This window comes from Hyposmocoma kahamanoa, unplaced genomic scaffold, assembly GCF_003589595.1.
Source record: "Hyposmocoma kahamanoa isolate Upper Pololo Valley unplaced genomic scaffold, ASM358959v1 102, whole genome shotgun sequence".
Lineage (NCBI taxonomy): Eukaryota > Metazoa > Arthropoda > Insecta > Lepidoptera > Cosmopterigidae > Hyposmocoma > Hyposmocoma kahamanoa.
In genome coordinates, this window is record NW_020653337.1 from 12,291,108 (window position 1) to 12,304,966 (window position 13,859).

General features: G+C 32.9%; 1 protein-coding gene and 1 long non-coding RNA gene across 2 annotated transcripts; one reads left to right on the forward strand and one right to left on the reverse strand.

Moving 5' to 3' along the window:
• Nucleotides 1–38: 38 nt before the first annotated feature.
• LOC113232115 (protein slowmo) lies at nt 39–3,998 on the reverse strand. The gene is made up of 4 exons (XM_026466753.1): nt 3,810–3,998; nt 3,550–3,715; nt 3,143–3,337; nt 39–507 (listed from the first exon to the last, which is right to left on the reverse strand). The coding sequence occupies exons 1-4, from the start codon at nt 3,839–3,841 to the stop codon at nt 214–216; spliced, it is 687 nt and encodes a 228-aa protein (XP_026322538.1). The 5' UTR covers nt 3,842–3,998; the 3' UTR covers nt 39–213.
• A 1,220-nt stretch (nt 3,999–5,218) lies between these two features.
• Nucleotides 5,219–6,999, forward strand: LOC113231479. The gene is made up of 4 exons (XR_003310563.1): nt 5,219–5,290; nt 5,598–5,772; nt 6,165–6,299; nt 6,916–6,999. It is a non-coding gene; the product is annotated as an uncharacterized LOC113231479 (long non-coding RNA).
• The last annotated feature ends 6,860 nt before the right edge of the window (nt 7,000–13,859 follow it).

Sequence of the window (13,859 nt, forward strand, 5' to 3'; positions counted from 1 at the left end):
TCCAAGCAAAACCAAACTGCTCAAATTCGTAAATGTGGTATTGTCATTAATCCTATGCAATACAATTGCATAATGGTATTACATTAAATTAGTAATAAATAAATGAATGAAATCACTTTTCATGAAAATGAAATACAATAATCATGACAAAATAGCGTGTGTCGCAAGTCTCTAGCGCCAAACAGTCCATTGAGACTTCAATCACTCCTCTTTTCAGCTCCGTTGGTTTGCATTTGCCTTAGTGAATTTTTCTATATCATCAAGGGACCGTTTTGCTTTTGAAGAAATATCATCCATGGATCTTCTAGCTGAAGAAGTGATGTCATCAAGAGACTTCTTAGTCTGTGTAAGAAGTTCATCTGTGCTTTTGCATGCTGAACTTGCAAGTTCTTTGATTTCAGAGTCCAGCTTGCCTATAACCCACTCTATGGCTTGTCGTCCTTTTCCAGCATTCAAAGAGATCTTGTTTGCAAGTAGATCTTCCATATAACTGCCTAGAGGTACACCCTGAAAATTTAAAAATCAATGTGTTCAAATATTCACAACATACAATTTGGTGTATAAAAATACACAAACATTCAGGTAAATAAATAGCGACCAAAGTTTGGTTGTTGAAAGATAAGACAATGTAATCGAAATCTGCGTCGTAACAAGCTGAAAGTCCGATTTTATAAGCACGTGTATGACGCAAGTGCACGCGGCGGATGGTAATGTGACGTCTGGTGTTCACGTGTCGACAATACATTATATAGCACAGTCAACTAACTAAATTAACAATTTCGAAGAAATGATCTCTGTGTCTTTGACTCAGCATTCAATTTTGCTTGTAAATTAATGTTGATACAGAACCTACAACTTGGTTGCTATAATGACAAAACTGTGGTATTTAATAAGTATAATACATCATCAGGTAATTTTCATAACACATAAAGTATTTTCTAAATAATTGGTTTTAAAATTATAATGGACTGTTTAAACTCACAAAAACTTTACATTTACTAATTTCCATACTGTATAATGACAATGCAAATGTGATAAATATACAAAGATCTTATCAAAATGATTGATTATCAACAATCTAGTGCTTTACTCAGGCTTGCATATAATTTCACAATTTCAGACAAATTTTGAATACAATGTATTGTGTACATTGTAACACATAGGTATTTACAAAATTTAATGTATCCAATGTTGTGCAACAAAAGTAGGTTCACTAGAAAACTAGAATAAATATATAAGAATGTAACAATGGGCTTGTGATATGATAATTGTCACAGAGCAATTAACTGATGCACAGGGCAAAGTACTTTATTATTACTTACAATATGTTATTTAACTCTTACTTTGTGGAAATTAATTGGTCATCCATGAGAACCAGAAATAGGTCTGTCTCGGATCCGCGGTAACCGCAAATTAAGAATTTAACTGTGATCAATCATCATATTATAACTCACTGTAGGACCTAATACCAATCCTAAAAAAAATTATGTGTAGTTTATCATAAATCAATTAGGCAGATTTTTGTTTAGTAAATAAACGTAATGGCAGCATAAGGCCATTCCATTGAAAATATATAACCAATGAGATCTGGGGCCTAAATTGATTACTTTCAATTTTAATAATATAAACATAACATTGACTAACATAATATGCAAAATAGGCACCTATATTATATATATACAGGGTGTAAATTTGAGACGGGGCAGCAAGGCAAGCTACCTTAATTGTTGTAGTTACAGGAAAACGATCCTAGAAGACTATCTATGAATTTTGAAGATATTTTGATTGGCATTCACAGATTTTGAAAAAATGGTACAGTCAGCAAGATAAAAGGCAATTTTTACAAATTTTTTTTTTATGCCATTCAAACCGGTCTCTGGTAAGGATCAATAGTCTCTACGGGACCAACTGTGGTAAGAGTACTGGAAATGGCAGAAATCGTAAAAATCTTTTACCACACATTTTAAACGAAAATTTTTTGTTAGAAACGATTCCGGATAATACTCTACAAATAAGACTTAAATAACCACACGCAAAATAGGCGCCTTGACGTCGAGTTGCGGACACCAGCCCGTTACACCAAGTACCAAGTAAGACTTAAACCAAATTATAATCATATCACTATTTTTTTTAATTTGGAACAGCTTTGTTTTGTTTTGTTAATAGAAAATTGTCACTTTTAAGTCGATTTTTAATCAAAATGTTTTCAAGTGTGGAAACAAACTAATTGGAACACATGGTCCTATCATATGTCCACCACGCAGTCCTGATCTGACGCACCTTGATTTTTTCTTTGGGGCTATGTAAAAAATTAAATTTATAAAAAAATACAAGTGTTCAATAATTGATAAACGCACTTGCAGCAATTTTCAATAGAATCCATCTGAGTAGAATTTTAGCCGCTACTTGCTCTTTGCGGAAGAAAGCGAATCGATGCATCTGCCAAGGCGGCAATCAATTCGGGCACTTACTATCATAGATTTTTATGTTATTTTGCTTTTCGTTATTGTTTTTATTTTGAAAGACATAATACGTTGTCAATTTGTTAGTTTCCAGAATAACTGATTACTAAATAGGTCCCTACAAAATGTATGGTAAAAAGTTTTTTGCGATTTCTGACATTTAGAGTACTCTTACCTCAGTTGGTCCCATAGAGACTATTGATCCTTACCAGAGACCAAATCGATTGGCATAAAAAAAAGTTTTCTAAAAATTGCCTTTTATCTTGCTGACTGTACCATTTTTTCAATCTGTAAATGCCAATCTAAATATCTTCAAAATTCATGAATAGTCTTCTAGAACCCTTTTCCTGTAACTGCAACGATTAAGGTAGCTGGCCTTGCTGCCCCGTCTCAAATATACCCTTTGTACTATACCATAACAAAGATTATTATTAAACTGTCATGTGTGGATACAATCGTTAGAGACATACTAGTTTCCTTAATGATATTGATACCATAGCGTTTTAAGGCCATATTGTGTCTGTAAAACACAGCTGTGTTAAAAAAAATATTACCAAAACCATTATGGACACATGTATGTCGATAAGATGTGTGCCTGGCCATTTATGATTACATTTTATTAGGTCCTGACCAACAAGCAGATAATGCAACAGTTTGCTAGTTAAAAAGGATGTACTTACTTGTACAGTTACTACAGCCTCCTGTGTCAGCAGCGTTTTGGATGAATCTTTCGGATGTGGAGTATATCTTACTGTTTCATCAACAGCTATGTAATGACAAAATGTTAAGTTTCTCGTTTTTAGAGTCATCTGTCGTATGCTAGGATTTACTTCGGATTTCTCACTAGCATAGCAAATTTTTGCTGTTCCAATCAACTAAAAAAAAAATTTAAGTTACCAATGGTTAATTACTTTTAGTAATTAGAAAATGTATGTTAAATACATGTGTTTATAATTTATGTTTCATGTATTGAGACAAAAGTACTGATATGAATTATCAAGGTCATTCTGCCCCAACAAATTAACTCCTGATGAGCTTTGAATTGTTTCATTATAACAATTACTAAAAGTATTCTTAGAATACTCACTGCTTGTGCCCATCGAGGGAAATACCATTTCGAACTGACAAGTCTGTGGGTAATCAGTACTCCATCTACCACTTTTCTTTCAACTACATCAGTTCCAATGACTGCAGGGTTCATAGGGTTGGGATATTTTCGCCATGCTGCTTGCGCAACTGTCTCCCATGGATGGCTGTAAATAAATCACGAAGAATGAGGAAACATGATCAAAGGGAAGGTACTTATTACATATTAAAAGACCAAAGGTTGCGTCACATATAACTTACTTGAATGTGTGTTCTGAAGTCCAAATCTTCATGATTAAACAAGTTCTAAGTTTCAATGGCCAATTTGTATGTTAAATAAAAAATTCATCTAGTTTCTTTAATTATTTCCTTAGCATCTCACATTACGATAGAAACAACCCTACTCCAACACAGCAATAAAAGAAAAGAGCAAGAGAGAGCACAAGCAAGGGGCGTTGCCAATGTCAAATGTTCAAAATCCCCAAAAATCACGGTTAAAATCCCCAAATTTGGGGAGAGCAAAGTTCATATTTCCCACATTTCCAGTTTTCATTATTTATTACAAATACATAGCTTAAAAATATAATAAAGAATTAAGAAACTTTAATTGAAACCATCTATTGACAACGCACACATTGCGGTTGCTGTGAATGTAACCAGAATGTAAAATGTAAAGCAAATTATAAAATTAAATGACCTTAAATCGTTTATTTATTTCAATGACATTCAATATTAATCAGTCTTTGAAGAAAAAAAACATTTTTGTTTGTCTTACAAAATTAAGTAACTTTTTAACTAACGTTAATTATTTGTTGCGCATTTGGTGACGCATGATCATGTTAGAAATAATCAATCAGTAAATTAAGTTTCGACCTATATTTAATATTTAAAATAGACGAGTGGTAACTTGTGGTGTGGAAGTACCAACTGCTCGTCTTTGTTTCTCAATAACTGATTTCGTTTATCTTCATGCCGGGAACTGGGTAAAGCTGGAGAAAGGATCGCGACTCACACGCACCGATTGGTAATTTTACAATTCAGAACCAAGGGCTCTGTTAATAATTCTATTTAAGCTGCTTGTTATTAAAGCGAGGGATAGAGTTCATCACAGTGTTTCTAACAGTAACGATCAAACTAGCGATGCATCAGCAATCGATAGTTTAAACAAAATGATAAAATGTTAGAATCCCCACATAGCGCTAATCCCTACAAAAACCCCAATCTAGTTGAAATTCCCCGCAATTTAGGAAATTTTCCACAAATTGGCAACGCTGCAAGTAAGACATTTCACCAAGTTACGTTTAGAAAATAGCATAGAGCTATAATTACTATGGAGGCGGTCCTAACAATATATAGAATTTTTAGTTATACAAATACAATGCATTTCGGCGACATTGTAAAAAAACATATATTTGTCTCTTTTTTTCTTGTAGACATTTGCATTTGACGAAAGATATAAACATATTTCTATAATGTATAATTATGGCAACAATCGCCAACGCGCTTTGACATTTGTCGGTGCGTGCCACAATCCGCCATTTTATGTGACAGTTTCGTGGTAGTTCTGCTGTCAGATGAATGTTTTCATTTTAGAAAATTGCGATTTCCCAAGTTATAACTAGTGTTTAAACTCTCAAATTACGTAGGAGTGTGGAGAATCTACAGACCAAGATGCCTGTCTGTTGCATTTTAAAGTGTAGTTCGCGGAAAAGCAAAAATCAGCCTCGATTGACGCATCACAGGTTTGTACTTCGATTTCAAGTAATAGCTCATAAAATCATACAAATGCTAACGTAAAACTAATCACAACTATCAATTTATGTTTAAAGTATATGTATCTATTATTATTTTTGTAATAAAACTACTACTTTTTGAAAGGAAAATCTAAATGTACATAATTATGTGTTTAATTGTAAATTGAATAATAAATTTAAAAAAAAAATCTATCTTTATTTTGCTGTTATTTGTTTTCCTAGTAAAATAGGGTTGTGCTTCAATCAAAAATAAGCTTTAAGAAATATGTTTAAAGTATAATAATATCTTTTACAGATTTCCAAAGAATGAAGGATTGAGAAGGAAGTGGTTAGAGGCTGTCGGCGAGGAAAATATTAACCCTCGGCACAAAGAGTGGTATCTTTGCTCTTTGCATTTTGAAGAAAGCTGTTTCAACAGAACTCTTGATGTCACAAGATTACGTGATTATGCAGTCCCCTCAATATTTCCAGTAAGTAACCTTTAAATGATATGAATTTTATGATATTCCTTTTAGAATAGGGTAATTATGTAGATTTACAACAAAAAATACTTTCCAATTTATTTTATTATATTTGGAAATATTTCTATTAAATACATAGCATTTAATTATATTGACTGCCTCCGTGGCTGAACGGTTACCATGCCGGACTGCCACGCAGAGGTCCCAGGTTCGATTCCCGGGCCGGGCGAAATATTTGTATGACCTACATTTATTTCTCTCGTGAGTTTGGGTGTAATTTGTGGTTGTCTATGTGTGTGTCCATGGCACCCGCGACACAGGGTTTCCCTAGTGCGGGGCTATGTTGAGTGTGTGCGTTATTATAAAAAAAAAAAAAAAAAATTATGTTATTTTTTCTTTAGACATCGGTAACAAAGTCATTGGTTCTGTGTGAAACGGGCAATGTGATGACTGATGTTGCTTGTACATCTGCAAGTTTTTCATCATTACCAATGTTACCAATACAACATCACTCTATGGAAAAACTACAAAAATAGGTAAGTAATCCATGAAATAATACATCTTAATAATTTTTATTACTAAACCAGTCTCGGTGTCTTACAAATAAATATATAATAAATTAGGGAGTCATACCTAAGGGGTAAAACGGTACCCCATTAGCAAGACTCCGCCGTACATCCATCTGTCAATAGGGTGAATACACATCTCATGAACTGTGATGGGTAGATAATTGAAATTTCCACTGATGATGTAAGTACCTAACTATTTCTGTAGCAGCTGTAATAACAAATACTGAAAACAGAAAAAATGGGAGCCCTAACTAATAAATGTGAATTGTTATGCCTTTGCCATTCTTCTTAGACAATGGATCTCTTTGTGTGCAAGTTCAACTGGCACTCGACTGATTTATTTCTGAACTGAAACTGACAAAACAGATTATCCGTCAGTTTTGTAAAAATTATGTCCTTATTTAATTTCACTGTTACATAAAAACAATTAAGAAATGGTGTGGTAGACAAAAGAATTGTAGAATTTTGATTTTTTTTTTTACATCAAAACACCCAAAACTTCCGGTCTCAAGGGCGTTACTTGTTGCTCTTTATATTAAAATTTTTATATATTCTCTTTATTTATATTAAAATAAAATTTCAGGTCATCGTGGATCAGAAAATTCAGGCATTAGAAGAAAAATGCACAAAGCAAAGAAAGATATGATCAATATATAATCAAGTCTATGAAAGAAAAACTCCGAAGAAAAAACAAAAAACTTGCTGATTTAAAGGATATTAATGAAGACCTCCGCCAAAAAAATCATACAAATTTGGAACAGTCTGTTTTAATCAACGATTTAGCAGGACCATCGGATTTTTTAAAAAGGCAAATAAACAAGGCCAAGGAATTACCATTACCAAATAAGTACTCCGCGGAAATGAGAAAATTTGCACTAATGTTGCATTTTTTTTCCCCTAAAGCCTATGATTATATAAGGGAAACTTACAACACTTGTCTCCCACACACAAGAACCTTATGTAAGTGGTACCAGCATGTCAACTGTGATCCAGGTTTCACTAAAGAGGCTTTTGAAGCTTCAGGATGTCATTGATTTGGGACCCAAGAGCACAGAAATTTTATGGCAGAGTGGATTATGGAAATCATAATATAGATACTGATACTGCTGAAGAAGCCAGCCAGGTTTTAGTTTTACTCCTAACATGTATAAATGGGTCATGGAAAATTCCCATAGGTTACTTTTTCATAACTTCAGTGACAGGAGAGCAAAAAAGTGGCATAGTCAATACCGCCCTTCAACTATGCGAAAACGTTGGTATCAAAGTAGTAAGTGTTACGTGTGATGGTCCAGTAGCAAATTTTTGTATGTTTTCTCACCTTGGCTGTGATATTTTAAAAAATCAAGAAAAAACAAGTTTTGAACGAGGTAACTCTCGTTCATGCTTTTATAGATCCTTGTCATGCAGTAAAATTAATACGAAATGCTTTTGGGAAATTACGAGTATTTGTTGATCAATTTGGTCGGAAAATAGAATTTAGGTATGTGGAACAGCTATTAGAACTGCAAGAAAAAAAGAATTTACATCTTGCAAATAAAGTAAAAAAGGCACATATATTTTTCCAGAAGTAAAAAATGAAAGTGAAGCTAGCTACGCAGCTGTTCAGTAGTTCTGTGGCTGACGCTTTGGAATATTGTCGGACAGGTTTAAATATTCGAAGACTGTGCGGGCACTATCAGTTTCATAAATTTAATGAACGATGTCTTTGATATATTAAACAGCCATTCAATTCGACCACCTGGTTTTAAAAAAGCAATGTGCCCTTCTAATATTGGCCTAATAACGGCATTATTTGAAAGTGCCACTGTTTACCTTATACATTTAAAACTGCCTTTTGGTGAGCTTTTAATTAATTCACGCAGAAAAACAGGCTTTATCGCAATGGTAATCAACATGAAAAGTGCACTGTCGCTTTACAACTATTTAGTGGAAAACGCAAAAGTTTTAAAATACCTACCTCTTTATAAAGTGAGCCAAGATCACATTGAGCTTTTTTTCTCGGCTATAAGAGCAAGAGGTGGTTTCAATAACAACCCTGATGCCATACAATTTCGAGCAGCTTATAAAAAACTGTTAGTGAGAGCTGAAATCCGGGATGGTGGAATTGGGAATTGCACTCCATTGGAACAAATTTCTATATTGACGTGTAGCAGCAAAAATCCGATCACGGCTTTAAACGAACTAACAGAAAAAGAAAGTTATGCAGAAATCACGGAAGACGAAAGTGATTTATATGAAACTTATTTAGAAACACTACTTGATGAAAATGATGAATACACAGACCGGGTCTTACAATTATAGCTGGGTTCGTAACCAGAAAGTTACTGCGCAGTATAAAATGCGAAGTATGCGTGTCCCTTTTACTTGGGAATGAAGACACGAATAGTTATTTATAAAAAATCAAGAGGAGGGCTTCAATATGCTTCTTGTAGCGTAACAGAAATTATTGTACAAGCTGAAAAATTAATAAAAACCAATTTTGAACAGAAAGCCAAACCTGAAATATATTATCTCTATATTTTTAAATTTTTATGTGAAGTGTGTGATTTAAATAATTTTTTTTCAATTGATGTTGATCCTGATCATTCTAGTATCCACAAATTACTATTAATTAAATGTGTTATAAAAATTTTCCTCGATATAAGGTTTAGGTATTATGGACAAATGAAAAGTGAAAAACTGTCACATAGACAATTTTTGAACAAATTAATATTGTTTAGAAACGAGTAATAAATTAAAATTATGTATGAATATTTCATTGTTTTATTTTATTCCTCAATATTTTTGTTATCTTGTCATGTTTAAATTAAATATGTCCTTTCGCCGACTGTCCTTTTCTCTTAATGTCCTTTTAATATGCACAATATTTGTCATACAAAATACTTATATCTTTTTATTACCTATAACTTAAAACTTTATAACAATAACGTTATATTTGCCATATAACTTTTTTCCATAGGGTTCGAGGTGTTGCCGAAAATCGATACATATACTTAATCCGTTTTGTAGCTTGACATCCGACTTCCTATAATAATTATATTATAAGATACTTTTTATCTTGGAATAATGCGAGCGAAGCCGTGGGCAACAGCTATATCTTGATATGGTAGGTAGTAGTACCTATTTAATTTAGATCAAGAACTACTCTTGATCTGAGCTACTTAAATTGTTGCATTGGTCGCTTAAGCAGTTTATGTAGGGAATAAGCTGATGAAATGCTTTAATACCTACTGGTCTCAATATAAGTATGTAATAAAAAATACTACTATTTAGTACTTTCATTGTCAATAACAACCTATTTTATCATGACATATTAGGCACCTAAAATAAAACTGGAGAATACTGTGGAGTCGACAACCCTAGGCAAAGGCAGCGATTTTTAGCGCACAGCAGTGGCACGATTTTTTTGTAGGTATTTCGTGTTCATATTGTTTAGTACGGCCATGGAAAATAGGATTTTTAAAATTATTTTATGGCCTAGTTTCACAGACTTTAAGCCAATTCCTTATTAAAAAGTGCATTCATTATCCCTCTTGCAGTCCGCCGCATAATACAGGATTATGAATGTAGTCGCAGCGTGCAAGCCATCCTGCAATGCGTTCTGCGCACAGAACAATATTACCCTAAGTTCTGCGAGACTCCACAAGTGGGCCATACGTAGTACTATACGATAGTGTGTGAGCAGTTTCTTGCCTGTGTGGCGACGAACTGCAATGCAGGTAGTGAATGGGTCGTTTCATTCTGTTGAACAGTATTATAAACAAAGAGATTTAATTTGATTAGTTATTAATATTTTTTTATTATTAATTTATTATAGATTTAATTTAATAAATCAAATGTTATTAGCGAAAATAATATTGAAACCACATTTATTTGACAATTTTGTGTGGTAAATTGTACAGTGCATACATCAAGCTTAATGCTTTGGACCGTTCTTATAAAAAACGCCTTGCATTTCCGAGTTGCATTTTTTATAGTGTCAATCAACGAGCTGTTGACCCTGCTCAGCATTATTTTCATATTATATTCTACGCTTGCGACTACCGTCACTGTAAACTCATGAACGATATATATTGACTGGGATAACTACTGACTACACTGACTATGAAATTTTAAGATAGCCAATGATCATAAAAAAATGTAAATATAAAATTATTGAAGATGGCCCATTCGTTGGTTAACATTAGCAGTGTTATTATAAGTGTTAGTACGCGGCTAATGTTGAAAAATTTCCATTTTGAATAAATCATACTGTTAAGATAAATAAATATTTTTCCAATATTTTTCTTCTTTATAATATAAGGTCCATCAATACAAACGATGATTCCGCCAATGGCAATGTAAGTTTAAATAATTCACGCTAAATAAATCCTAAAAAGATATTCTTTTAAACCAATTTTCGTGAATTTATTCTTAAAAATTTGTATTGTTTGAAATTTTTTTGAAAGTTAACCAATTTTTTTTTTCATCATAAATTATTGCAAAATTCAGAAACGTTTCTTTTTTGAAATTATTTTATTTGTCATAAGTATAAAGAGTTATTTGTCAGTCAGCATTATTTAATGTCACCATCTAGTGAAATGTCACAGAATCAATCGGTGTACATAACATTCTCCATTACATGGCATTACATTACAAATACGTCCTTCACAGGCGAACATTCGCCTGTAATCATAATATATGTATCTTAGACTAATAAAGCATAGAAATCTAGTCCGCACACGCTAAGTGAGGCAAATTGAAGCGCTCCCAATGGGCCCACACGAGCGGGCGGGCCTTCAGTGCTCAAGGTTAACTTGCACCGCGAACAGCTCCAGAATTTTAGCTAAAAATGTGCGGTAAATGAGTGTAAAAATACGTCAGACAAACATAAAATAGATAGATACTAATATCACATTCCACAAGGACGTAACGCGTTTCAACTTGTATTTTTATATAAATATTCACTAAAACCGAAAATTAATTTCGTTGCAACAAGACACGAAAATGTTGCAAAGTAACGGATTTCTTTCTCCCAATTTTGCTATTCTGTTTCAAAATAATTATATTACGTAATTTTTTGAGAATAGGCAATATCGCGATGGCTGCAGATTTTTTTTAATTTATTTATTTATTTATTTATTTGCATATTACATTCTAATGTGTGCATTTGACCTCCATTTCTGCAAGTTAAATGCGTACAAATGTTGTTTACAAAGAGCAATCCCTAGAGTTTCTTGCTCATACTTCTCGGGGGAATCTGCCTTACGAATGAGCGGTAGAGTTTAACCAATGTGACGATTTCTAGTGTAATAATGCACCTATGAAATAAAGATTATTTTGATTTTGATTCTGGGTATCGTTGACGGGGTATATGGGGGTGCTCATTACGAATATAGCACTTATTTCTAAATCCAAGATGGCGGACACGATTTAAAAAAAATGTAATATGGGTATCCTTTTCGAGGTATTTGGGGATGTTCATTACGAATATGGCACTCATTTCTAAATCCAAGATGGAGGGCGCGATTTTTCGAATAATGGCAAGTTTGGTATCGTTTTCGAGAAATTTGGGGGTGCTCATTACGAATATAGCACGTATTTGTAAATCCAAGATGGCGGACCCGAATTTAAAAAAATGCTATTTAGGTATCCTTTTCGAGGTATTTGGGGATGCTCAATACGAATATGGCACTCATTTCTAAATCCAAGATGGCGGGCACGATTTCTCGAATAATTGCAAGTTGGGTACCGTTTTCGAGATATTTGGGGATATAGAACTATGGACTACATCCATAGGTAGCATAGTTTTATATCTACACCTATCCCTATTTCATACCTATATTTTTTTAACATGGAATTAAATAAATGAAAACTTTTTATCAAAAGAAAAATCTTTATTTCATGTATGAGCAAATTATACATCAGAATTTACTTGAAACTCATTTGTAGGGCATTCAAAAATTCAGTTTATTATATACATATCACGGTGTAATTATATAAAAATAGGAAATTAAGTAATTCAAATTCTACTTGATCGATTTTATATAAATACATTTAGTGAAAATATCAAAAAATTGCTGCGTAAGTTGATATAGCTATAGCAAAAATATTACATCAAAAAAAGAAAAAGGAACTAAACATAAGGTGATGGGGGACTACTATGAGCTTGTAACAAAGAGTATTATAAGCAGCCAGCCAAGTTCCATGCAGTTCACTTGACGGAGCTAAAACTGAATTGCATTCGTATCATGACCTACACAAAGTTGAACGGAAATGGCATGACAGGAAAATGAGCTTTACTTTTTAAACGTTAATTAATGGCTGGCTAGCTGACATCTGACAAGAGCGAGATGGAACTACATACTAAATCATATGAAAGAAATAGACAGATGTTTTTTTTTTTTTTTTTTTATTAAGGCATTGGCAAAGCCATCAGCCTAAACATGAAGTTTAATTATGTTTCTGTAAATATGGCCGCCACAAAGAGGATAGGCAATTTGAGGCGGCGTGCTTGGATTGACTCGGGATTCCTTAAAACGGGCCGATACGGGTATTTTAGTTCGAGATTCGTATAATTTCGCGTTTTAATCTTCGATTAAGGCACAATAGCACTATCCTATTCCACTTTAAACTAGATTGCACAAAATAATTGAAAGTCAAAATAAAAACGACACTTTTCCCTCCAAAAGGTCCAGAGCGAATGAATAGACAGATGTACTATCCTGGGAGCGTTTAAGCACTATTAACCGATTGTGTTCAAAATGAGAATAATTAAATTTTTTTATTAATTTTATTATTGATTTTACTTATTACGTTATTTTATAATATAGGTAACTTTTCAATCATATTTACAATTTGTCGATAAAATTACATGTCATGTCTAGTTATTATCATTGAAATTAATAAGGTGAGTTTGTAATTTGATACCATAATTGGAACGTATCTTGTATACGTACATTTTCATTGATTGCATTAAAGTCAAATTTGGCACTATATAAAAGTTATTTTACGATTTTCGGTCAATTAAATTATTAAAATGATAAAATCCCATTTAAAAATTGCAATAACATTCATGCCAATAATTTATTAACAATACTTTAAAGGTTGGGAACTAGAATTAAAATTTTCAATAAACGCTCAATAGTTAATAGTCATTTAATAGTCATATTTATTTATTGACAATTTATAATTTAAACTTATAAAGTCATCAAATAATTATTAAATTGAAAATATAATAAAACTTAAACGAAATTTCTTAGAAATGTAACAAAATATAAAAAAAGATAGTCACAGAGTAACTTTTTTTTTAATGCTTATTTTTACAGATGAGGCCGCCATTTACATGGCAAATGGCACGTCATAATACGATTTTGCTATGAAAGAAAAGGTGAACGGATTTCGAATGGAGAATGTAAACTGCATGAACAGTGAATTGTTTTTGTGAGGTCTTGACAGGCAATCCAACTTACAGGCTTAAATAGGATTGCTCTAAGAGCTTATAGTAGGCCCCATGATCTAGTAGCCGGTCATTCTCACATTCGGTGT

What these genes read in the sequence shown, in the direction of transcription:
- LOC113232115 (XM_026466753.1), bottom strand. Translation starts at nt 3,841, where the DNA reads ATGAAGATTTGGACTTCAGAACACACATTCAA. An exon ending in ACTTCAGAACACACATTCAA is followed by an intron (nt 3,716 to 3,809) that starts GTAAGTTATATG and finishes ATTTATTTACAG; the next exon opens with CCATCCATGGGAGACAGTTG. An exon ending in TCCCTCGATGGGCACAAGCA is followed by an intron (nt 3,338 to 3,549) that starts GTGAGTATTCTA and finishes TTTTTTTTTTAG; the next exon opens with TTGATTGGAACAGCAAAAAT.